The sequence below is a fragment of the Zophobas morio genome, unplaced genomic scaffold (assembly GCF_036711695.1).
Source record: "Zophobas morio isolate AGI-343-1 ecotype UQ-CSIRO unplaced genomic scaffold, CSIRO_AGI_Zmor_V1 ptg000004l, whole genome shotgun sequence".
In the NCBI taxonomy this organism is placed as follows: Eukaryota; Metazoa; Arthropoda; class Insecta; order Coleoptera; family Tenebrionidae; genus Zophobas; species Zophobas morio.
The window spans coordinates 5,010,887-5,034,420 of NW_026972109.1; the positions used below are offsets into that span (position 1 = coordinate 5,010,887).

Sequence of the window (23,534 nt, forward strand, 5' to 3'; positions counted from 1 at the left end):
TGATAGTCTGATCAAACAAAAGCCATAAATCACCTTCACATCACCCGCAAACACCAATATTTCACCAGTAGCAGCCAAAATGGGTGTTCCTGAAGTCACGAAATACCTGGTTTTCCTGGCTTTGAACGTCGTCATCGCTGTAAGTACGTATCCACCCCAGCACCACCCACCCCAATCAAGCTTTCAGTTCTGCGGTGCCATCCTCCTCGCCTTTGGTGCCATCCTCGAGGTGGACGAACACAAAGGCGTCAAGAGCTTCGCTCACTTATCCATCGGGGGTTTCGGCATCGGCATCGGCGTCTTGGGTCTGAGCATGGCCACTTGGGGCCTGTGGGCCCTGTTCAAACGCAAACCCAGCTACTTAATTTACGTAAGTAATAACTTATCTCCTCTTCATTCCAATCTTTTTTGTAGTACGCTATCTTCCTCATCATGCTCTTCATCGTCCAAATCGTCCTTGGAGCCATAGCACTAGGTCTGGTGAGCGCTGGCAACAAAGACGACGACGAAACGGAGAAAGCGGTAGAGAAGCTCTTCGTGCGGATTAACGACGACTCTGCGGTGAAACGGATCAACCACATTCAGAAAAACGTAAGTTTGTGTTTGGGAGTCGGTGGTTGGTAAAGGTGTTTTAGTTTCGTTGCTGCGGCGCTACTGGACCTAGTTGGTGGAAGAACATGTTCAATAAGCCTCTGCCGATTAGTTGTTGTGCGGAAATGAAGGATCCTTGTACGAATCCGTACGAAAAGGGGTGCGGGGGGGTGTATTCCGCCACTATTCAGAAAAACGTGGGGGTGATTGGAGGGGTGGCCATTGGGTTTTCGCCGGTTTTGGTAAGGAGGTCGGGTTTGATTTCGTTGGTTATTTTTCTTTTTTTTTGTAGCTGGTGACTGCGATTTTGGCTTGGTACATACGACTTGCCATTAAGAAACGACAATACACGTAGCTTTTGTAAATATAAGTGATTAAAGTTTACAGAAAATCATGCTGTGGCTCATTCAACAATCACCTGGTTTTTATCACGACAAATATTTGTAAGCCTTGGCAATGATTGGTATAGTACTTATTGTGAAGCAAAAGGTACTCTCAAACTAACAAAGTACTCGTATAAAAATAGGCTTGGCAAAATTGAGAAAAAAAAAACAGTATCTCCACGCGTTGGAAAAATTTAAACCTTGAATTCTGCGTTATGTAAACACCCAAACAATAAGAGACACTCAGATTTCTGGCAACGTGTCATCGTTATCTCTTATCATAAATTTGTTATTAGCTTCCAATAAATCATCTCTAACTACTAAGTTAAGTGGTTCTTAGGAATTGAAACATTTTTGATGAATTAGTCACTTGACCAAAATATATCTACAAGGTATTAGTTTAATTGTAATATTTTCGAGATAAGAAAAAAATTGTAACTTAAGTTTTTCTAAAAATGTTCGACTGATGGTCTCCGTTTTCGTTTAATTGCACATGATAAAATTGTGATTATCATGGAAAAGTTCGTCTCAGATCATCTGTTTCAAAGAAGATAACAGGATTTTGCGTGAAACTTACTGTTTACACGTCACATATGTGACGCTATTTTTACAGAAATATCAACATTTAACGTATGACTCATAGTCATAACACTTTGGTAGTGATGCATTATTTTTTTTATTATTTGAACTGAAACAGTCTACTTCCTTTTTTTTGATGCAATTATTTAGATTTTTCGATATCCAAGATGTTACAATTGCAAATGCAATAAATACTCCTAAAAATATAACGGACGCATAAAAAACGATATACCGGGTGTCCGGAAAATTGGTCCTTTTGCTATTTGACAATAATGCTTGCCTGACATAAAGCGAAGGTACAAATCAGCAAAAATCGAGTAAGCAGTTAAAAATGTTTGACGTATCAAAAATTGACAAAGTTTTCAAAACTCTACGTCTAAAATGTTCGCATTTTAGGTCCCCTGGTGTTTTATTTTCGGATAAATTTAAAGGAATCTGGTGTTATGTTGCTGGTTGAACTTGAAAAAATCTTGAGTGCCGCAGTGTTTGGGTACCCATGGAGATTTTTTTGCAAATTATTTAAAACAATTTTAGGGCACTTTGGTGTTCTATTTTTGGAAGAATCGTAACAGACCTGCTTTTGAGTTAATTCTGGGATCCAGTTTTTTGTTTGAAAAATTTAAAACAATCCTGAAGTTCAAGGTATTTCGGTTTGGAAAAAAATAAAAAATGCTTTGGAGCCTCTAGTGTCGTTTCTTATAATAATTTAATTAAATTTCTGGCAGGATACGTCATTTTCCAAAATCAGTCTTATTACCTGCTAATATTTGGCAAATGATATCCTTTAAGAAAAGAGAGGGTGGGTGGGCGGGGCCAGTATCTGTTTAGATTGAAATAACTCAAACATCCCGCCTTAAATCGATATGTGAAAAAAATTGAAAGCCCGCGAAAAATTCAAGAATTCAAAATTTATCCTTGGCGGTGATCGTCTGACAAAATGGAACCCTACGTTGTGTTTTTGAAAAATGGCGTGATGCGTTCCGATGCAAATTGTGGACCCCAAATTGGGAAAAGTACCGCTAAATAAAACACAAAATTTATGGAGGATACAAAATTATGTATTCCTCCACTGACAAAAAAAAAGAAAAAAAAAGCTGTGAATAAGAGTTCAGTTACAAAAAAAACTTTGAGTGACTTGGAATGAAATCAAATTAAACGTTCTGAATCAATGCTAATATTTGAATATCACACATTTAATAAGAGCAAAGCGAAATCCTTAGTAAAGTTATTACAGACGTGTGGTGGTAAATTTAAAACAATGGCAGTCATTAAAAGGACACAATTTTAATAACAAACTATGCAGCGGTAGCGGCACCAGAGCGCTATAACAGTGTGGCGATCGAACTATTTCCGTTTCATTATAGAGCACAGCAAAAATACCCATAAGGGGCGTTGTAGCGCGAGCGGAGTTTGGGGCTCCCGGTCGTGGCTGTTCTCCTACCCAAGATGGTGATTCTATCTAACGCAAGCACTGTCGCCCAGCACCACAAGAGTGGGTTTCGACTATTGGGCCACGTCGACAGCGTTACATCATCTAGAATTCTATTCTAACCTGCATCTCTTGTGCAAATGGCGCGATAAATCCCGCCAGCTCGACTAGGAACCGCGCACTCCGCTTCGACTACGTGTTATTGCGTTATTTAGCCTCAATGCCATTTAAATGTTCAAATCTTATAACTCTAGTATTAACGACAACTGAACAAGTGTTAAAGTTTCAAAAAGAGCGATAAACAACATTTAAATTCGCCATATAATCTTGTGAAATTTTTAACAACCACCATATTTTATCAACGATTCAAACAAAGAATTTATATGATGTTACATTATGCCATGATCCAAGTGATGGGTTACTTAAAACAATTTGTTTTGGGGGTTTATATCGGGGACTGTTTATCCCCAAAAAAACACATGATAAATAAACACAAAATACATTAGGCGTTGCGAGGAAAGCTCCTCGGTGATGTAATTATTCACGTTGCGACGTAATTGTCTAAGCAGAGAAATCTTTAATCCCCCCGTCAGTCCACGATATTATATTATGAATTCTGCTGCACTTTTCTACGGTCTTTTTCTACCTGCTAAGATAAAAGTGACTTTGGCAGATGATATACCCTATAAAAAAGGAGAGGGTGGGTGGGCGGGGTTAATACCTGCTAAGATAAGAGTGATTTTGGCAAATGAGATACCCTCTAAGAAATTTAATTAAATGATTATAAGAAAAGACACTTCAGGCTCCAAAGCACTTTTAAATTCTTTCCAAACAAGGATAGCTAGAACCTCTAGAATATTTTAAATTTTTCAAAAAATAACGGTGTTCCAACAAAATCTCCATGGGTTTCCGAATTCATAGAGCATGGGTACACAAGGGTCTCCCGAATTAAAAAAAAAACACTCAAGAGTTTTTCAAATTCGTAAAAAAGAAAACACTAAAAACTGAAAAGATTTTTTCAAGTTCATCCAGCAACAAAACATCAGATTTCTTTAAATTTATCCGAAAAAAATACACCAAGGAACCTAAAATTAACCGTGAACATTTTAAACGTGGGTTTTGAAAACTTTGACAATTTTTGATACGCCAAACAGTGTTGTCAAACGGAATTTTATCAAATTATTACAAAAAAAAAACACAACCACATCATTTTTCAGACACCCGGGATAGAAATTTATACGGAAAAATGAAAGTCATAATTTAAAAATCCATTTAAACGTCTTTCAAATCAGTAAAAATTAAATTTTATGACGAAAGGTGCTGTTTATACCCGAGGCGTAGCCGAGAGTGCTAAATTACTTGCTGAGAGACATTGAGTTCCAAAATTTATTCAAACAAGAAATAAACAGAAGTGCGTTGAATGAAGAAGAGGGTACTCGCTGCTGGTTATCGCGTCCTAAACAATTAACCTCATTTTGAATCATTTTTAAATACATCCAAATTAATAGAAGTCTGCATCTACAAAACTTAAAAGAAATTGAAAATAAAGGAAAATTTTGATAGCAATGTATAGAGAAACAAGCTTTAAACAATACAACAAGTAAAAAATAAGGGCCTAAGAACGTAAGTATTTAAAAAAAAAGAGTGGTCTGCGTCTATTGTAAAGAAGAGGGTACCTGCTACGAATGTTTCTGGTCAAAATAAATTTTTTCCTTTCCGGCAAATGAGATACCCTCTAAGAAAAGAGAGGACAGGTGGGCGGGCCTAGTACTTGCTAAGATAAGAGTGATTTTGGCAGATGATATACCCTATAAGAAAAGAGAGGGTGGGTGGGCGGGGCTAATACCTGCTAAGATAAGAGTGATTTTGGCAAATGAGATACCTTCTAAGAAAAGAGAGGGCGGGTGGGCGGGCCTAGTACCTGCTAAGATAAAACTGATTTTGCAAATGAGATAACCTCTAAGAAAAGAGAGGGCGGGTGGGTAGGGCTAGGACCTGTGAAGACTGATTTTGGCCAGTGACATATTCTCTAAGAAAATGGAGGGCGGGCGGCTGGGGTTAGTACCTGCTAAGATAAGAATGATTCTAGAAAATGATATACCCTCTAAGAAAAGAGAGGGCGGGTGGGCGGGCCTAGTACTTGCTAAGATAAAACTGATTTTTCAAATGAGACACCCCTTAAGAAAAAAGAGTGCAAAAAAAATCTCCATGGGCTTCCAAAGTAATACTCTATGGGTATCCAAGAGTCTCCCAAATAAAAAAAAAACACTGCGACACTCAAGACTTTTTCACATTCGTAAAAAATAAAACACTAATGCTCAAAAGATCTTTTTAAGTTCATCCAGCAACAAAACATCAGATTCCTTTAAATCTACCCGGAAATAAAACACCATTTTTCTACTATTTTTCCCAGACTCACCAGTTGATTGTTAAGAGCGTAGCGGAGAGTTAATCCGACATTTTCCAGACACCCGGTATGTTTTAAAATTATATTTAACTATACAAAGTGTTCCGGTTTTAAGGCGTTACACAAAACTTGTTTTTAATGAAACACCCTATATATTTTTATATATTTTAATTGACCTCCTCTTCGGCTTTACAACCACAGTTTACTTTGTTTAATTAGTTTTCTTAAAATGTTTACTTTCCAAGGGTAAGCTAAGGAAGACATACCTAATAGTAATCGAGTCCATCGGGCGATTTGCCAGTTTCATGTTTTCTAGACGATTCATGTACGAAAAAAGTGATCCCCCGTTTCTGTCTGTCTGTCTTTCTGGTGTCTGTGTCGATTTTCATTGGACACGTAATCTCCGAAGCCACCAGACCGATTGTAGCGAAATTTTTTACGTATATTCGGAATGTCATGGACATGGTTAAACGCAAACCAAAATTTGGCTAATCATCCTTACCAACAATTTGATGACGTCATCTCAAGGAATTCTGTTTTGAAATGATTTAAATATTATACAACAATATATTCCTAGGCTTGTGCTTTTCCTGAAAGGTCCAAATTTTCACAAAAAACTTAAAACGATATAATAGCAGGATATAACCGTTCCTGGGATAGCAGTCGCATGTTTTATGCCAAAATTAGTATTTTCTTTTTTTCTTTTCTGTTATGACTGTATCCACGTTAGTGATGTATAAACATAAACACTTGAATTGAAGCTTGTTATTAGTGCTAAGAGGATATTTTTCCCGTTGGTTATCTGATTCAAATATATTTTACATTGACCGTACTTGGAAGCCGCTAGTTTTCTATATAAAAATTATCACAAAAACGAAAATCTCAAAATCGATTTTTTTTTAGAGAAGCAAGATTTGTCATATTATACTTGAAGGGAGAGGAAAGTTCTATCGAAATAACCTTATATATCTAATAGTACTATACTGCTAACTGGCCTCAAAAGAGTCCGAAAACATAACGGCAGAGCAATATATCGGACCTCTCTGTCTCTCTGTGGAACTAAACAGTACTGCGCATACACTCATACTTGGTTGATTTGTAGTCGATAGCGTGACTGGATGCGTTTTGACATTTCGTACTTTCGCTTCTATTTTGTGTACATGCGCACAGACCCTCGGTATTCTTATAAACAGAAAACAACATCTTCTGTCTCTCTCTGTTCGTGAACACCGTTTCTATGTTACTTCTGAAGAGTTAGCGATATAGTAGTATTAGATATGGGTTAATTTAACTGCCTTAAATGAACTACTAGCAATCTTGTGTGAAGGATTAAGAAGTGTTACAATGTAAGGCATCCAGAAACTTATTCATAATTAAAAAAACAAAATCAAACGAGTCCTGACACAGTGAATTTCATGAAATCTCCTAGCAAGTGTTCAGTCTGAACAAATCTAATGCCCAGTTAACGATTAAACTCCTAACATAACCTGTGAATTTACAAACACTAAAACAAATTTACCGCACGTGTTAGCATTTTTTCGATTAGAAAACAAAGGCTCCATTTTATTAACTACCAAACCAACTAAATTTAACCTAACTCAAGGCGCCTTTTCACCATGATTTCACACACAGCACCAAACCAACAATGGCGCTTTCACCTCTCTACCAAGCCGCCCTCTTTTAACAACCCTCTAACTAAAATTTCAAGCAGAACTACACGCTACCCAAAAGCGCTAACGTGCACATGGTTGCTTATGTTTTCGGTCACCACAAGATAAAATGATTTTGGCAAAAACATACCTTCTCAGAAAAGAGAGGGTGGGTGGGCGGGGCTAGTATCTGCTAAGATAAGACTGATTTTGGCAAATGAGATATTCTCTAAGAAAAGAGAGGGTGGGGTTAGTACCTGCTAAAATAAGATCGATTTTGGCAGATGACATACCTTCTAAGAAAAGAGAGGGTGGGTGGGCAGGGTTAGTAGCTGCTAGGATAAAGCTGATTTTGGCAAATCGCATACTCTCTAAAAAAAGAGAGGGTGGGTGGGCGGGGCTAGTATCTGCAAAGATAAAACTGATTTTGGCAAATGACATAGCCTCTAAGAAAAGAGAGGGTGGGTGGGTGGGGTTAGTAGCTCCTTTCTCCATTTCACTAACTTATTTTATTTAGTGTAAAATGGCCATTGAAAAACAAAAAATTGGTCTAAAGAGTTTAGACAGTACTTCCCTCGCTGTCGGAAACTTGACGACTGCATGCCTATTGTGTTTTTTTTCTCATTACATTTTTGTAGTGGGAATTTAAAAAAAAATTGCGATGACGTCATCAACATTTTTGCAAGGACACGTATATCAGTTGGGATAGATGTAGTGTAATACTAAGAATAAAATTATTATATTCTCAAATTTTCGGGAAAATGAATTGGGTCGTTTGAATATTGATTTGTAATAATCAATAAAATAACGAAACAATTTACTCACGTATACCTACGTATCAGAGGCAACTGAAAATCGTGTATGTATAAACATTCTTAATTTAAGATGACAGGCGTAACAGCATACGTGAGAGCCAAACAGAGAAACTGTAAACAAAACGACCGTCGGTTTTATTGCTTCGACTTCCGCTTATTATATAAAACATTGGGTTTTATTTTAATTCTTGACGGTGAAATTCACAATTGGTTGATTATAAACATGTCTATTTCACATTCGCGGAATCAAGTGAACGCATAAAACAAATGCTACCCTTATGTTTCAACCGAGTTTTTCCTTTAACAAATTTTGTGTCTACCAAATTGGGTTGGTTGGGGTGTAATACTAATAATAAGTGTTGCCTTTAATTTAATCAATAAAATAAATTGACTTCATTAATTTTTTTGAACCACCTCTTAAGAAAATCTAAAAAATATGAATGGAATGATAAATCACAAGTACAAACTCATCATATTTTTTGGCTTTTAGATAGGATTATTCAGCAAAATTTAAGGGTGACGTCATCAATTTTTTTAGGAGGGATGAACAAATACATTTTGAACAAAAGTTTACCATGCTTATAATAACTTTAAAATATTCCCAAGATTTCAAAGCATTCGGTTTTGTAATTTCTGATTAAATCGATAAAATAAATTCACGCCTTCATTAATTTTTTTGAGTCACCCTGCATATGCAAATCCAAAAATATGAATGGAATGATAAATCACAAGTACAGACTCATCATATTTTGTACATTTTAGATACGATTTATTCGGCAAACTTTTGAGCTGACGTCATCAGTTTTTTGTAGAAGATAACCAAATATATTTTGACTAAAAATTTATTATGCTCTTTATAACCTTAAAACATCTGCAAGATTTCAAAGCATTCGGTTTTGTAGTTCCTGAGTAAATCAGTAAAATAAATTTACGCTTTCATTTATTTTCTTGAATCACCCTGTATATGCAAATCCAAAAAATATGAATGGAGTGATAGATCACAAGTACAGACTGATCATATTTTGTACATTTTAGATATGATTTATTCGGCAAATTTTCGAGCTGACGTCATCAAGTTTTTGGAGGGGATAAGCAAATATATTTTGACTAAACATTTATTATGCCCTTTATAACCTTAAAACATCTGCAAGATGTCAGAGCATTCCGTTTTGTAGTTCCTGATTAAATCAATAAAATATATTTACGCATTCATTAATTTTTTTGAGTCACTCTGTATATGCAAATCCAAAAAATATGAGTGGAGTGATTAATGACAAGTACAGGCTCATCATATTTTGTACATTTTAGATATGATTTATTCGGCAAACTTTCGAGCTGACGTCATCAAGTTTTTGGAGGGGATAAGCAAATATATTTTGACTAAACATTTATTATGCTCTTTATGACCTTAAAACATCTGTAAGATTTCAGAGCATTCGGTTTTGTAGTTCCTGATTAAATCAATAAAATATATTTACGCATTCATTAATTTTTTTGAGTCACTCTGTATATGCAAATCCAAAAAATATGAATGGAGTGATAAATGACAAGTACAGGCTCATCATATTTTGTACATTTTAGATATGATTTATTCGGCAAACTTTCGAGCTGACGTCATCAAGTTTTTGGAGGGGATAAGCAAATATATTTTGACTAAACATTTATTATGCCCTTTATAACCTTAAAACATCTGCAAGATGTCAGAGCATTCCGTTTTGTAGTTCCTGATTAAATCAATAAAATATATTTACGCATTCATTAATTTTTTTGAGTCACTCTGTATATGCAAATCCAAAAAATATGAATGGAGTGATAAATGACAAGTACAGGCCCATCATATTTTGTACATTTTAGATATGATTTATTCGGCAAACTTTCGAGCTGACGTCATCAAGTTTTTGGAGGGGATAAGCAAATATATTTTGACTAAACATTTATTATGCTCTTTATGACCTTAAAACATCTGCAAGATTTCAGAGCATTCGGTTTTGTAGTTACTGATTAAATCAATAAAATATATTTACGCATTCATTAATTTTTTTGAGTCACCCTGTATATGCAAATCCAAAAAATATGAATGGAGTGATAGATCACAAGTACAGGCTCATCATATTTTGTACATTTTAGATATGATTTATTCCACAAACTTTTGAGCTGACGTCATCAAGTTTTTGGAGGGGATAAGCAAATATTTTTTGACTAAAGATTTATGATGCTCTTTATAGCCTTAAAACATCTGCAACATTTCAAAGCATTCTGGTTAGCAGATTAAAAATTAAATTTCAAAATGTTGTTTTATAATTTTGATTTTTTTTCCAAAAATCTGGACGTTTCGGGTGAAAAGTCGATTCAGAGTTGTAAACTACATGTGTAGGACTATGTTATTTTATACAATTGAAAACCCATTTACTATGTACAATTTTGAAGTGACGTCATCGCATTAGTGGTGGGGATGATTAGACAAATTTTGGTTAGCGTTTTACCATCTACATGATATTCTTAATATAAGTACAAAATTTCACAACAATCGGTCGAGTACTTTCGGAGATTATCTGTCTAATAAAAATTCGGGACAACAGACGGACAGACGGACAGACGGACGGACAGACAGACGGAAATGGGAGACCTATTTCTTCGTCTTCTAGGGGTCATAAAAGATCGAGAAAACGTAAAAGTAGAGAGTCGGCCGACGGACTCGATTATAATACTTCCTTTGCTTACGCTCGGGAAGTAAAAATCCTAAATCCGAGAGAATCCGGAAGAATACGAAAAGAATTCAGAAAATATGAGAGAATATGAAAGAATCCGGACGTTTTTGAAAGAATCCAAGAAAATCTGGTAGAATTTATAACTATCAGAGTGAACCAGAGAAAATCTGAAAACAATTGCATAAAATTTGACGAAATCTTAAATAATACGCAAAGAATCCGAAGAAATATGAGAGAATACAAGAAAGTAATATAAGAGAATCGGCCAAATTCCGAGAGGATCGGGGAGAATCCGGAAGAATACAAAAGAATCCGAGATGAAACAAAAAAAAACAAATACAGTCATATTTAAAGACGCAGGGGTGCGAGGATGTTAATCACAAAACGAAAATCGCACTTCGGACACTGCGTATAACTTTAAAATGTGTGTCAGCAATGTAGGGTGGATAGCCGTCATTAGGGAATTTTTTCGCACGAATTGTCACGTTTCTAGTATTCTCTGGTAGATACCAGTTATCTCAAGCACTACTATTGAAAATTACAGTAAAAATAATAGACTTAAGTGGCTAGTAAAACCACATTAATTACTGTTATTGCCCGATTTTTTTTAAGAAGCTGAATACTAGAATTTCTGAGCAAATCAAGTAAAAATCCTTTTTCCACTATTTTTAATATTTTTTGAAAAACGTTTTAGCAACACTCGAGACAACGTTTTTGTTATCACTGTTATCGTAAATTGATGTACACTGCAAATAAGTCATTTCAAATTCCTGTTAAGAGATCTAGTTCTTACGCACTGACAAATTTTTGATAAATTAATCATTTGCCCGATATTTTAAAGGAAATCGGTAATACGTCCACTATGAGTAGTTTTATTAGTCATATTGTTTATTTCCCATTATCTTTTATCTCCCCTCATCAACATCATTAACAGTAAAACCTAAGTAAGGTATAATAAAGGTTTGACTCTCATAAGCCTCTATATAAACTACACCTATCAGAAAAACTTGTCATTTTAAAAATCAAACATTTAGTGTAAACTTCCCCTCTCGATTGTCTCCCACAACACACCACCATGGGCTGCCTCTCAGGAATAGCAAAGTACCTTTTATTTTTATTCAACTTCTTGATTGTGGTAAGTACTAATCAGTTATTTTTTCAGTAAAACGTATTCACTTTTTCAAACATTTAACCTCAACAAAATTAGCCCCTATTCTCAAATTATTAAAAAAATCAATAGTCGGTTACGTTACGTAATTACCACTCTTCTAATAATAGTTCTATCTTATCTAAATTGGCACGTTGTCTGCAGGTATGCGGTATAGCCCTCATAGCCGTGGGTGCTATAATCCTAGTCAACGAAAACAAGGGCCTGGATAGTTTCACCGATTTCTCAGTTGGTGGGTTCGCCATAGCTGTGGGTGTCATAATTTTCCTTATAGCCTTCTTCGGCTGCTGCGGAGCCATCAAGCAAAACAGCTGCATGCTAACAACAGTGAGTCTAACCACCCCCAATAAGCAAAAACTGACGACTTTTTTCAGTATGCAGTTATTTTGATCGTGCTTTTCATTCTCCAAATTGTCTTGGGAGCGTTGGCTTTCGTCGCCATTCGCAACGACGACGAGGAGTTGGACAAAGCAGTATTAAAAGTCGTGCAAGAAGTATTCGACGATTATAAAAGTACACCGACGAACGACAAAGAAAAAATTATTGACGAGATTCAACAAGACGTGAGTGGTTTATGGAGTTAGTAGTTTCAGAAATAATTTTGGGTTTCAGTTTGAATGTTGCGGTGTTAACGGTACTGCATATTGGGGCACTGACCTACTTGATAGTTGTTACGAAGGTGCGAGCAAAGGAAACACACTATACACAGTAGGATGTGCCGCAGCTTTTAGGGATATAATTATGGATAACATTAAAATTATCGGTGGAGTCGCTATTGGATTCGCCGTAGTAGAGGTAAGTGGTTGTGGATTTGGTGTCGAAATAACTATAGCAAAAATTTTTAGCTCGTTGGTGCAATTTTTGCTTGCATGGTGAGGAAGAAGTGAAAACTGACGTAATCTGTAACGCTATTTATGTACAAGTATTTATAACTGTTTTTAATAAAATTACAAAAAATTAAAAATTTTCGCGTTTTTACTCGAAGGAATCTTTGTCACAGGTTTGAGAAACAATGATGTAATTATGTGCGCTGTTAACTTTATCTTTGTCATAAAATATGTATTTGGCATAAGCTTACTTGAGCTCGAACTTTATCTTTTCTTAGAATTTCTAATTTCAAGTGTTTTTAAAGTTGTAAAAATATGGAGTACATGACTGTACATTTTCCACAATATAATCAGATAAGACGGGCAAATGTCGAATCAGTAATAAAGAGACCAAATTCCTAGTATTAAGTAATACTTATCGGAATTCAGATAGTACTTCCCCTGTTTTGTAATTTTTTTTCTGCATCCAATAAGATAAAGAAATAAACACAAGTCTTGCTTTTTGCTTTATTTTCAACAAAATAAAATTTGTCCCTATTGGTCGAAAGTGCAACATTACTCTTTTTTGATCACACTGCTTGTATAAACCGCCATTATACCAGCAAGAGTCTAAAACAATCCATGATAACCCAAGAAATACAAACCTTTGAAAAGGTACAATCCAAACAAGCAGACATAGCACAAAAATACCGACTAATTCTCTGTACCTTCTAAACTGATCTGAAACTGCATTGATGCAACCTCTCGCGTATTTTTCATCCTCTTTGCACGACTTGGATGAGCAACAACTTTCGAGAGGCGGAGTGGTCCATTGAAAATTACCATCACGTCCACAGCACTCGTACTAGAATCGAGTTAGTACTTTAGTTTACACAGATAAAGTAGTACCGTTTGTTGGATATAGTCCACATCTTCAGTCACATTCCTCGAGAAATGGTCAAATAGATCTTTAACCGTTGTCTTGACTTTGTGGTTACTTACAACCACAGCTATCATACCTATGATAAGGCAGACGGGAGCGAAACCGAAAACAGAGTAAGCGTACTAGAAATTAATTAGTTTCGTTGTTCGTACGTGTAAGTACGTACCACTTTGAGAAATTTCGGGTACTTTTTGTAATTTCCACAAAAAGTTCCTAAGATTATGGTGTCCAGTAGGACAAAAAATGACACTGTAAGTCCAACAATACAAACAGCGCTCAAATACTCGTCGAAAATTAACTTGTCGGGATTTATGTACATACAAGTCAGTACTATGAGTACCACAGCTAGAATCTTCGAGAAAACACAAGTTTTAAGTGTTCGACAAACCGACTTACCGAAATGATAACACAGACGGCTAAAAACACAAATCGGAGTAGTTGTAATCCACAATTTTTACACATTTTGGAAAACTGTCTGCCAAGTAGATTTTGGCAAGAGTTCCAGTCACCCGCGATTTAAGAAAGTTTCCAACTTGTTTTTCTCCCAGGCAACCCACATTTATCAAACATTCAACTCATCAGTTTCGTCGACGTTTCATCTTTGAGAAAATGTTCATCCACGAAGATCGCCTATCCGACCTATCGATCACCAAACGGCGCAGGTTCAAAAAGCCTCAAGTTAAAAGAGACAAATGCATGGACTTAACTCGTTCGGTGTCTCTCGTCTTGATCATAAGCAAATTCGTGAGTGTTTGGCACATCTCTAAATTCTCACGTTGTGTTTCAGCTTGCTTGTTTGGCCGTCTTCGTACTGGTGGTGTGCGGTCAGGATGCAATCAATCAACTTTTAGGAGTTACAGAAGACCAAGCCATACCTTTGTATGACCTTCCCGATGCTATACAGCGGACCAACGCGATAATCGCCTTCGAGGTGTGCATGCTGTGTGCGTTTGGAATTTACGGCTTTGCAACGCTGAACACCCACCTGCTTACCTTTGTACCAAAAACATGGAACTATTTTCACAAACTGAAGTCTGCTTTCTAGTATGGAACTAACGCACTCATAATCACAGGGATCGTCTTCCTTATTACCGTACTTCCGCAAGATACCAGAGATATAAATGTAATAACGCTGTTCGAAAACTTCCGCGACGACAAAACAAAAGAGAGAAGGCTAAATATGTTCCAGATTCATGTTAGTTGGACTTATTTGGTTACAGTTACCGCTGTTTCTAGTTTCAGTGTTGCGGTACCGATTTCTACAAATTTGAAGATCTAGACGCGTTGCCTTCAAGCTGCTGTGGTCAAAAGAGGGTTGTCAGGTGTCAACCGGAAAAAGTATTCCCACAGCTTTGTAATACATTTGTAGCGCAAGCTTGGACGTCGATGAAAAGGAGGGAAATCGATGAATACGTTATAGTGATCTTTGGTTCAGTTATAGCGATTATGGTAAAAAAGAATCCTCGTTGGGGCAGAATTCAACTGGTTTGCTCTTAGATCCTTGAAGCTGTTCTTACTTTTGGAATGATTTATCGTTTGAGAAAAAAAGCTATGGATAGTACAGAAAGCCAGATGTCGAACATATCTAGTTAACGTATTTTATAAGTATCGCAATGTTGTTGTTTAACTAAGAAATAAATGCATGCATTGATTACGATTTATTTCAATTGGCAATTTTCGAAAAATTGTAGGAATTTTCCACGAAATGAAAACGAAAATTACTTCTGGATATCGAAATGTATAAGAGAATGTCTTGAACTAATTTTCGAAAATAGTTGAAAAATGGTGGAAAATGTCAGAAGTGGCAAAATCACCGTGGTCTTATCTTATCAATATTAGCCCCGCCCACCCACCCTCTGTTTTCTTGGAGGATATGTCATTTGCCAAAATCAGTCTTATCTTAGCAATTACGAGCCCCGCCCACCCCCCTCTTCTCATTCTAACGACTAATTTTATTTCTGTTCAGTATAAGATCATTCATTTTATTCAGATCAGATGAAATCAATCACTGAAAAGGAGACAGGGTGGGTGGGCGGGGCAAATTATTTTCTTCTCTCGAGTGGGAGTGGCAATTAATAATAGAATCTAGGATGTGAAAAAAGTAAAAAAACACTAATCTTTAAAATAATTGTATATCAGTTGGCGATTTTCGAAAAACGGTAGGAATTTCCGAAAAAGGGAAGCGAAAAGTGACATCTGGATATCGAAATGTACAAGAAAATGTCTTCAACTAATTTTCGGAAATGGTTGAAAAATGGTGGAAAATGTCAAAAGTGCTAAACAAGTCTTATCTTATCAATATTAGCCCCGCCCACCCACCCTGTGTTTTCTTGGAAGGTATGTCATTTGCCAAAATCAGTCTTATCTTATCAAGTACTAGCCCCACCCACCCACCCGTCTTCTCATTCTACGACTATTTTTATTTCTGTTCAGTGTAAGATCATTCATTTCATTCAGATCAGATGAAATCAATCACTGAAAAGGAGACAGGGTGGGTGGGCGGGGCTAATTATATTAGAACTTACTATTTCTGTTTTTCGAATTTTTAATTGCTTTCTCGGTGTCTCAATTTCTCGATCTTTCCATTTTTCGACCTCTCCATTTTTAAAATTTTCAATTTTTCGATTTCTTAAATTTTTTAGTCTTTCGATTTTACAATTTTTTGACTTTTCGATTTCCTGATTTTAAAATTGTTTAATACTTGTTTCAATTTTTTTATTTTTCTTATTTCCGATTAATCGACATTTCGGATTGTCCATTTTTAAAATTAAAAAATTTTTGAATTTCGATTTTGTCAATTTGAACATGTTATGAGGACGTGTCATTTGCCAAAATCAGTCTTTTCTTAGCAAATACTAGCCCCGCCCACCTACCCTCTATTTTTTTAAAGAATATGTCATTTGCCAAAATCAGTCTTTTCTTAGCAAGTAGTAGCCCCACCAACCCACCCGTCTTCTCATTCTAACGACTAATTTTATTTCTGTTCAGGATAAGATCACCTATTTCACTCAAATCAGCTGAAATCAATCACTGAAAAGGCGACAGGGTGGGTGGGCGGGGCTAATTATTTTCTTCTGTCTAGTGGGAGTGGCAATTTATAATGGAATCTAGGATGTGAACAAAGGAAAAAAGCGCAAATCTTTAAAATAGGTGTATTTCAATTGGCGAATTTCGAAAAACTATAGGAATTTTCAAAGAAACGCAGCCGAAAATGATTTTTGGATATCGAAATGTACAAGAAAATGTCTTCAACTAATTTTCGGAAATAGTTGAAATATGGTGTAAAATGTCAAAAGTGCCAAAATCAGTCTTATCTTATCAATATTAGCCCCGCCCACCCACCCTCTGTTTTCTTGGAGGATATGTGATTTGCCAAAATCAGTCTTATCTTAGCAAGTATTAGCCCCACCCACCCACCCGTCTTCTCATTCTAACGACTAGTTTTATTTCTGTTCAGGATAAGATCACCTATTTCATTCAAATCAGCTGAAATCAATCACTGAAAAGGCGACAGGGTGGGTGGGCGGGGCTAATTATTTTCTTCTGCCGAGTAGGAGTGGCAATTAATAATAGAATCTAGGATATGAACCAAATAAAAAAAACCCAAATCTTTAAAATAGGTGTATTTCAATTGGCGAATTTCGAAAAACTGTAGGAATTTTCAAAGAAACGTAGCCGAAAATGATTTTTGGATATCGAAATGTACAAGAGAATGTCTTCACTAATTTTCGGAAATAGTTGAAAAATGATGGAAAAAGTCAAAGGTGCCAAAATCAGTCTTATCTTATCAATATTAGACCCACCCGCCCACCCTCTGTTTTCTTGAAGGATATGTCATTTGCCAAAATCAGTCTTGTCTTAGCAAGTACTAGCCCCACCCACCCACCCACCCCCCCCTCTTCTCATTCTGACGCCTAATTTCAATTCTCTTCAGTGTGAGATCATTCATTTCATTCAGATCAGATGAAATCGATCACTGAAAAAAAGACAGGGTGGGTGGGCGGGGCTAATTATATTAGTACTTGCTCTTTCTGTTTTTCGAATTTTTAATTGCTTTCTCGGTTTCTCATTTCTCGATCTTTCCATTTTTCGACCTCTCCACTTTTAAAATTTTCAATTTTTCGATTTACGGATTTTTCAATTTTTAATTTTTTCTTTGAACTATTTCAACTTTCAATTCCTCGACATTTCAGTTTTAAGATTTTTCAATTCATCTATTTTTCATTTTTTCGATCCTCCAATTAGGTATTCGATTTTTCAATTTGGATTTTTTAAATGTTAGATTATTCGCTGTCTCGTTTTTGTCTTTGATTTTTCAATTTTTCGATTTCTTAAATTTTTCAGTCTTTCGATTTTACAATTTTTTGATTTTTCGATTTCCTAATTTTAAAATTGTTTAATACCTATGTCAATTTTTGTATTTTCTTATTTCCGATTAATCGACATTTCGGATTGTCCATTTTTGAAATTTAAAAATTTTTGAATTTCGATTTTTTCAATTTGAACATGTTATGAGGACATGTCACTTGCCAAAATCAGTCTTATCGTAGCAAATACTACCCCCACCCACCCACCCCTCTTCTCATTCTAACGACTAATTTTATTTCTGTTCAGTATTTTTATACTCATTCATTTCATTCAGATCAGATGAAACCAATCACTGAAAAGGAGACAGGGTGGGTGGGCGGGGCTAATAATGTTTTTCTCTCCACTGGGAGTGGAAATTAATAATAAAATCTACCATGCGAAAAATGTAAAAAAGCGCTAATCTTTAAAACAGCTGTATTTCAAATCGATTTTCGAAAAACTGTAGGAATTTTCAAAGAAATGAAAACGAAAATGACTTCTGGATATCGAAATGTACAAGAAAATGTCTTCAACTAATTTTCGGAAATAGTTGAAAAATGGTGTAAAATGTCAAAAGTGCCAAAATCAGTCTTATCTTATCAATATTAGCCCCGCCCACCCACCCTCTGTTTTCTTAGAGGATATGTCATTTTTTTTGAATTTTCAATTTTTCGATTTACGGATTTTTCGATTTTTAATTTTTCCTTTGGACTATTTCAATTTTCAGTTCTTCGACATTTCAGTTTTAGGATTTTGCAAATTATCTATTTTTCATTTTTTCGGTCCTCCAATTAAGTATTCGATTTTTCAATTTGGACTTTTTAAATGTTAGATTATTCGCTGTCTCGTTTTTGTCTTTGATTTTTCAATTTTTCGGTTTCTTAAATTTTTCAGTCTCTCGATTTCCTGAGTTTAAAATTGTTTAATACTTGTTTTAATTATGTTATTTTTGTTATTTCCGATTAATCGACATTTCGAATTGTCCATTTTTGAAATTTAAAAATTTTTGAATTGCGATTTTTTCAATTTGAACATGTTATGGGGACATGTCATTTGCCAAAATATAATTACAAAATCCATATTTCCTTGCAAAACTGTACCATTTCAACCATGTTTTAAGTTTCTTGTTGCGAAAAGATGGCTATTATGTATATTAAGAAAAATAAAGGCAAAATATAAGCCCCGCCCGCCCGCCCTGTCTCAATTCTGATGATTTTTTTATTCGTCGTGAGCCAAAGAGCTTCATAGTAAAATTTTTATTTTTCGACGAGAAGTTACCGTGTGAATATGTTCTGAAGTAATCGTGTTATACAAAGTAAACCAAAGACACATATAAAATTTAATTTTTCGTATATTGTTTTTGAAAATGACCATAGAATCAAAAGTGTGTATAAAATCTAGAAACGCCATGGGGACAACATTAACGTCAAAATAATAAAATTTTATTCTATCTACATTTTTTCACTTTATATTTGAATATTTTACAAACAATGGACATTTCTTCTCTAACCGACAGATTGGACTCTCAAAGTTCGAGTACACATTTCGTAAGAAATTATTTTTTCACCTATCTGTTTAACGATTAATCAAAACCTTGTTAAGATGCTGAAGGATAAAAGAGCTCAGAGCTTGCATCAGTTAGCGCTGGTAAGAATTTTTGCTTTGATGCTGATAAACTGAGTGGTTCTTAAACAGCTGAACCCCGTAGACGAGGAGTCTAGCCAAAGTGAAGAGAGTGTTGAAATAGTGAGCACTTTAGGTGCCGCCATCGAAATAAACCGCGCCATAGCCGTGTTCATGATAACCTTCAAACTGGTAAAACTTTATAGTACCCACTTTACCAAAATCATAGCTTTTTCCAGTTAACATACACAGCGATATTGATAGTAGTACTGAAAGTAGATGCCTTGATATACGAGATTCTAGATACAACCGAAGAATATGCAAAACATATAGGAGATATTCCACGCTGTATCAAAACCTTCGTGGCCACCTGCATAATTATTACGTGTATTGTTTGTCTATTGGGGTACTACGGCAACGCACGGCTAAAACTGCATCTTCTAGCCTACGTAAAACTTCCGTTAAAAAGACTTCCTTTTTAATGTAAACTCGTTTTCAGTACCTATTTTACTTGATACTAATGCTCGCGATGTGCATGTTTTGTTTCGTTGTCTTCTCTACCACAAACCCCGAAGACCATGATCTAGCGACACTATTCAAAAATTTTTCTTCAAATTCGAGAGCAAAAACCGCCGTGTATACGTTACAAAAACAGGTAAACAAAGCCCAATAAGTTCCATTTTTCTATTTGAGTTTTTAGTACCAGTGTTGTGGATCGAAGTACCACAGCTCGGATACTGAAAAATATCAACTGAGTTGCTGTAATACTACAACAATAGACAATTCAACAAAATGCATAGCCGACCAAACGTTCAACAACACCTGCCGCACCGACAAAATGACTGTTTTAAAAGCTTACGCCAAAGTATACGACACACGTGTGCGGGATGCGTACATAAGTGGATTCGCACTCATCATGGTTGAGTACCAAATTTCCACCACATTTTCGATTAAATAATCAAATTTAATTACAGTGTTTCGAAATTTTTCTTACTGCACATATGATGTACTATCTTCGCAGACGGACCAGGCACGACATTCTACTATCAAGCTTTAAATAAATCAAATTGTATGCACTTGTTTGTGTTTTTGTGGTTGACAAATTTTTGCCAGCTGTCAAATTTCGGTATGATTGTGTTTTGACGAAAAATTTTTCAAATGGAAGTCCAGTGTGTGAGTCCGTGTGAAGTACCGCAGTACGCAATCAAGGCAAATCGTGCCATCGCTTTGTTGATCATCACATGCAAACTGGTACTCTCAAAATAGCAAAAACTGTATCTAAAATTTGTTTTCTAGACGATATTCTCGGCTTTCATGGTACTAGCAATAAGTACCAAAGCGGTCGTTAACAACCTTTTACTAATAACGGACGACGTGGCTAAGCAGTTGGGTAAAATTCCGAAAGCTTATCAAGTACTATTGGTTGGACTTTCGTTACAAAAAATCTTCATTCTTGTACTAGGGTTTTATGGTTTTGCCCGCCTGAAACGTTATTTTCTGGCTTCGGTAAAGACCCGTTTTACTTAAACTAGCGTAAATGAAGTGTTTCAGTACGCATTCTATCTTATCTTGATGATTTTCTGGTTCATCTTTTTCTCAATCACAGTGACAGTGGAAGATTCGCACGACAAAGATTTAACTTCATTGTTTAAAGATTTTAAGTCGAGCGAAAGAGCAAAGGCTGCTGTTTATCTGTACCAGGAAAAGGTAACTTAGGTTTAAACCGCGACGTTTTAACGAGTGAGTCTCTTTCAGTACCGATGTTGCGGATCCGAGTACCACACGTCAAACGACTCGGAAGAGGAAAGACTTAGTTGTTGCAACGAACAAAACCAATCTTGTAGTACCAAGAAACCAACGATACTGTCTAAATTCAAACTAGAGGGAGTACTACAATCACGAGTTAACGTAGCCATTGGTACGATAGCTCTCACCGTAATCGAACTGCTCCTCGTTGTTGCCATGTTGTACTATCTAAAATGTGAAACGTAAATTTTCAAATAAAGTACTAACTTTCCCTGTGTTTGTCAAAGTGATGTGTCGAAATTTTGGCACTGTCAGAGTTCTCTTGTTTGTCTTCAATTTCGTCTTCTTAGTGAGTACTTCCGACTAGCACTCATTCTCAAATTCGTTCCTTTTAGATTTTAGCCATATTCACGATCACTCTTTCTGCTTCTCTGCTCACCATAACCAACCGAATCGATTTACACCTCAGCAGTCATTGGGTCTTCAGCATGGTCAACGGATGCATCTTCCTCTGCCTCTGTCTCTTTGGTTTCTTGGCTCTTTTCATGCAAAGAATCTGGATACTGAAGACAGTAGTACCACTCTTCACTCAAAACCACTACTATTTTTCTTTCCAGTTCATCTTCCTTGTATCAGTCATGTCCACAATTCACTTCGTGTTAGCCATAGTGTCCTACTCGTCGGCTTGTAGCATGGATGAAGACAACACCAAAAACGCCATCGTTCACATCTTTGAAAGTCAAGAGCAAGCTCACAAAAATCACGTAGATTTGATCCAAACACAAGTTTAATTAAGACGGTTTGGTTTAAAATTATATTTGATCGAAAAATCGTAGGTAAAGTGTTGCGGATTGGAGGGAATTGAAAGCTGGGGAAACAACATTCCTTCGAGCTGTTGTGACCAAGACGTTTGCACTCCTTCGAATTCCTACAAGGACGGTTGTAGTGCAAAATTATTCAAAGGATACAGAAAGATGAACATAATTTTGGCTATTGTGGCTTTCGTTACGGCCACAGAGGCGGTACTTGGGTCATACTGTGCAATCCTGGAAGCTAAAAAGTCTTTTGTAGTGCGCACTAATTGTAGCGGTTTACTTTGCAACGAAATTTGCGATGCGAAGAACAGAAGCAGCTTTTCTTAATACAGCTGTTTTGTAATGTTACTAGCAAGTGAAAAATAAAACTAGATAAATGATGATTTTTATTTTGGGTACTGCGGTTGATTGTCGTCAGACGAAGAAGGTTTCTTAAGATACTTTATTTTTGTGCAAGCCAGGTAAAGAGAAATGATTGCAGTGGCAAGCTAAAACGTAACATAAAAGTATGATCACTGATATCGCAGTACTCCTTACAGTCATCAAGGTATACACCATCGCTTGAATTTGTAGTCTGGCCTGTAAATGTCTAAATCGTTCGTACCGAGTAAGACATGGCAGAAAATTAGCAACAGCGAAACTGCAGTTGGAATGATCGTATTCGTCGGAACAGCAACTGACCGGTGGTGGTACCGCCCAGTAAAATCTTCCGGTTAAACCGCAGCACTTCAACTATTAACGACAAACGTTTAAATCGGGACGATAACATCAAAACACTCACTATTGTTTGTATAAAGTCAATATAGCGTTGATTTGTAGAGTCCTCGTGACCAACCACACTCCATCCATCCTTGTAGACAAAATGTTCCCCACTAGACGTCACATAATCCGCCAGACGAGTTCGAGCTTCCTCTTGAACAAAGTTAACACTGTCAAACAAATCAGTTGTTGTTTGTTCGATTGCTTCGTCGAAAGTGTCCACGAAGTACTTCAAAACCACTACGGCTATTATTTCCGCCGAGAATATGCACAAAGCTGATATTCCAACCTGCAAAACTAGTACAAAAGTACGATATCGATCGAACAACTTACTGCAAAATTGATCACCGGTTTGGTATGGCAGAAAATAGCACCGACGATTTCGGCTATCCCTAGTACTACACAAGTAAAACCTAGACTTGTGTATATGCTATAAGTGAGATCTACGACGAAATGAAAAGCGGCCGCAACTTTTTCGTCGTACGTGATAGGCATGAGGAAGTGGGAAGCGTAGTACTTCCTGCATTCCTCAGACTGCAGTACGAGAATGAAACTGTTAACCTGGAAGCTCAAATGTTAGTTGAAAATAGAACGAAAATGAATATACTCACCAACTTCAAAACGACGAGAAGGAACAGAATGCGACGTAGCAAAATCACAAAAACTGCTTTATTCATTGAGAATTTTATCACTTGTCCAGTGAGCAACTAAATTTTTGACAATCTGTCATGGAACTGTGACAAAAATAATAATAATAACAAAAAAT

The 23,534-nt window shown here is 36.2% G+C and overlaps 8 protein-coding genes across 9 annotated transcripts; 6 read left to right on the plus strand and 2 right to left on the minus strand.

Annotated features, from left to right (window-relative positions):
- Positions 1 to 53: 53 nt before the first annotated feature.
- LOC135138418 (tetraspanin-7-like) lies at positions 54 to 985 on the plus strand. 2 transcript variants are annotated; one of them, XM_064068399.1, is made up of 5 exons: positions 54 to 139; positions 188 to 370; positions 415 to 591; positions 636 to 833; positions 884 to 985. In XM_064068399.1, exons 1-5 carry the CDS (start codon positions 80 to 82, stop codon positions 944 to 946), a joined length of 681 nt encoding a protein of 226 aa, XP_063924469.1. In that variant the 5' UTR covers positions 54 to 79; the 3' UTR covers positions 947 to 985. The 2 variants fall into 2 exon arrangements, with proteins under 2 accessions (XP_063924469.1, XP_063924462.1); XM_064068392.1 differs by having other exon boundaries at positions 80 to 370.
- Positions 986 to 11,521: 10,536 nt separating this feature from the next.
- LOC135138651 (tetraspanin-8-like) lies at positions 11,522 to 12,693 on the plus strand. The gene is made up of 5 exons (XM_064068630.1): positions 11,522 to 11,696; positions 11,874 to 12,056; positions 12,104 to 12,292; positions 12,342 to 12,524; positions 12,575 to 12,693. The coding sequence occupies exons 1-5, from the start codon at positions 11,637 to 11,639 to the stop codon at positions 12,614 to 12,616; spliced, it is 657 nt and encodes a 218-aa protein (XP_063924700.1). The 5' UTR covers positions 11,522 to 11,636; the 3' UTR covers positions 12,617 to 12,693.
- A 393-nt stretch (positions 12,694 to 13,086) lies between these two features.
- On the minus strand, positions 13,087 to 13,959 carry LOC135138658 (uncharacterized). The gene is made up of 5 exons (XM_064068636.1): positions 13,875 to 13,959; positions 13,645 to 13,830; positions 13,445 to 13,600; positions 13,215 to 13,400; positions 13,087 to 13,165 (listed from the first exon to the last, which is right to left on the minus strand). Exons 1-5 carry the CDS (start codon positions 13,938 to 13,940, stop codon positions 13,112 to 13,114), a joined length of 648 nt encoding a protein of 215 aa, XP_063924706.1. The 5' UTR covers positions 13,941 to 13,959; the 3' UTR covers positions 13,087 to 13,111.
- Positions 13,960 to 14,087: 128 nt separating this feature from the next.
- LOC135138638 (uncharacterized) lies at positions 14,088 to 15,132 on the plus strand. Its single transcript, XM_064068617.1, has 5 exons — positions 14,088 to 14,222; positions 14,266 to 14,475; positions 14,524 to 14,673; positions 14,715 to 14,927; positions 14,976 to 15,132. Exons 1-5 carry the CDS (start codon positions 14,088 to 14,090, stop codon positions 15,069 to 15,071), a joined length of 804 nt encoding a protein of 267 aa, XP_063924687.1. The 3' UTR covers positions 15,072 to 15,132.
- Positions 15,133 to 19,245: 4,113 nt separating this feature from the next.
- On the plus strand, positions 19,246 to 20,524 carry LOC135134292 (uncharacterized). Its single transcript, XM_064062933.1, has 7 exons — positions 19,246 to 19,372; positions 19,428 to 19,472; positions 19,521 to 19,640; positions 19,688 to 19,897; positions 19,948 to 20,103; positions 20,149 to 20,367; positions 20,423 to 20,524. Exons 1-7 carry the CDS (start codon positions 19,316 to 19,318, stop codon positions 20,507 to 20,509), a joined length of 894 nt encoding a protein of 297 aa, XP_063919003.1. The 5' UTR covers positions 19,246 to 19,315; the 3' UTR covers positions 20,510 to 20,524.
- Positions 20,525 to 20,555: 31 nt separating this feature from the next.
- Positions 20,556 to 21,469, plus strand: LOC135134300 (uncharacterized). The gene is made up of 4 exons (XM_064062941.1): positions 20,556 to 20,699; positions 20,745 to 20,954; positions 21,000 to 21,155; positions 21,204 to 21,469. The coding sequence occupies exons 1-4, from the start codon at positions 20,607 to 20,609 to the stop codon at positions 21,438 to 21,440; spliced, it is 696 nt and encodes a 231-aa protein (XP_063919011.1). The 5' UTR covers positions 20,556 to 20,606; the 3' UTR covers positions 21,441 to 21,469.
- A 14-nt stretch (positions 21,470 to 21,483) lies between these two features.
- On the plus strand, positions 21,484 to 22,352 carry LOC135134308 (23 kDa integral membrane protein-like). Its single transcript, XM_064062954.1, has 5 exons — positions 21,484 to 21,543; positions 21,590 to 21,766; positions 21,812 to 21,979; positions 22,031 to 22,216; positions 22,266 to 22,352. Exons 1-5 carry the CDS (start codon positions 21,484 to 21,486, stop codon positions 22,350 to 22,352), a joined length of 678 nt encoding a protein of 225 aa, XP_063919024.1.
- Positions 22,353 to 22,395: 43 nt separating this feature from the next.
- Positions 22,396 to 23,491, minus strand: LOC135134317 (uncharacterized). The gene is made up of 5 exons (XM_064062962.1): positions 23,380 to 23,491; positions 23,102 to 23,329; positions 22,791 to 23,057; positions 22,547 to 22,741; positions 22,396 to 22,497 (listed from the first exon to the last, which is right to left on the minus strand). Exons 1-5 carry the CDS (start codon positions 23,443 to 23,445, stop codon positions 22,396 to 22,398), a joined length of 858 nt encoding a protein of 285 aa, XP_063919032.1. The 5' UTR covers positions 23,446 to 23,491.
- Positions 23,492 to 23,534: the final 43 nt, after the last annotated feature.

Coding starts and splice junctions, on each gene's coding strand:
- LOC135138418 (XM_064068392.1), top strand. CDS start 80: ATGGGTGTTCCTGAAGTCACGAAATACCTGGTTTTCCTGGCTTTGAAC. Junction 371..414: donor AACCCAGCTACTTAATTTAC/GTAAGTAATAAC, acceptor TCTTTTTTGTAG/TACGCTATCTTCCTCATCAT. Junction 834..883: donor TTGGGTTTTCGCCGGTTTTG/GTAAGGAGGTCG, acceptor TTTTTTTTGTAG/CTGGTGACTGCGATTTTGGC.
- LOC135138651 (XM_064068630.1), top strand. CDS start 11,637: ATGGGCTGCCTCTCAGGAATAGCAAAGTACCTTTTATTTTTATTCAAC. Junction 11,697..11,873: donor TATTCAACTTCTTGATTGTG/GTAAGTACTAAT, acceptor CGTTGTCTGCAG/GTATGCGGTATAGCCCTCAT. Junction 12,525..12,574: donor TTGGATTCGCCGTAGTAGAG/GTAAGTGGTTGT, acceptor AAAAATTTTTAG/CTCGTTGGTGCAATTTTTGC.
- LOC135138658 (XM_064068636.1), bottom strand. CDS start 13,940: ATGTGTAAAAATTGTGGATTACAACTACTCCGATTTGTGTTTTTAGCC. Junction 13,601..13,644: donor ACCCGAAATTTCTCAAAGTG/GTACGTACTTAC, acceptor ATTAATTTCTAG/TACGCTTACTCTGTTTTCGG. Junction 13,401..13,444: donor TGGACTATATCCAACAAACG/GTACTACTTTAT, acceptor ACTCGATTCTAG/TACGAGTGCTGTGGACGTGA.
- LOC135138638 (XM_064068617.1), top strand. CDS start 14,088: ATGTTCATCCACGAAGATCGCCTATCCGACCTATCGATCACCAAACGG. Junction 14,476..14,523: donor ACACCCACCTGCTTACCTTT/GTACCAAAAACA, acceptor TCTGCTTTCTAG/TATGGAACTAACGCACTCAT. Junction 14,674..14,714: donor TAAATATGTTCCAGATTCAT/GTTAGTTGGACT, acceptor CGCTGTTTCTAG/TTTCAGTGTTGCGGTACCGA.
- LOC135134292 (XM_064062933.1), top strand. CDS start 19,316: ATGGACATTTCTTCTCTAACCGACAGATTGGACTCTCAAAGTTCGAGT. Junction 19,473..19,520: donor GCTTGCATCAGTTAGCGCTG/GTAAGAATTTTT, acceptor GTTCTTAAACAG/CTGAACCCCGTAGACGAGGA. Junction 20,104..20,148: donor TGTATACGTTACAAAAACAG/GTAAACAAAGCC, acceptor TTGAGTTTTTAG/TACCAGTGTTGTGGATCGAA.
- LOC135134300 (XM_064062941.1), top strand. CDS start 20,607: ATGGAAGTCCAGTGTGTGAGTCCGTGTGAAGTACCGCAGTACGCAATC. Junction 20,700..20,744: donor TGATCATCACATGCAAACTG/GTACTCTCAAAA, acceptor TTTGTTTTCTAG/ACGATATTCTCGGCTTTCAT. Junction 20,955..20,999: donor AACGTTATTTTCTGGCTTCG/GTAAAGACCCGT, acceptor GAAGTGTTTCAG/TACGCATTCTATCTTATCTT.
- LOC135134308 (XM_064062954.1), top strand. CDS start 21,484: ATGTGTCGAAATTTTGGCACTGTCAGAGTTCTCTTGTTTGTCTTCAAT. Junction 21,980..22,030: donor TAGATTTGATCCAAACACAA/GTTTAATTAAGA, acceptor GAAAAATCGTAG/GTAAAGTGTTGCGGATTGGA. Junction 22,217..22,265: donor TCGTTACGGCCACAGAGGCG/GTACTTGGGTCA, acceptor AGTCTTTTGTAG/TGCGCACTAATTGTAGCGGT.
- LOC135134317 (XM_064062962.1), bottom strand. CDS start 23,445: ATGAATAAAGCAGTTTTTGTGATTTTGCTACGTCGCATTCTGTTCCTT. Junction 23,330..23,379: donor TTCTCGTCGTTTTGAAGTTG/GTGAGTATATTC, acceptor TTGAGCTTCCAG/GTTAACAGTTTCATTCTCGT. Junction 22,498..22,546: donor TGGTGTATACCTTGATGACT/GTAAGGAGTACT, acceptor GTTACGTTTTAG/CTTGCCACTGCAATCATTTC.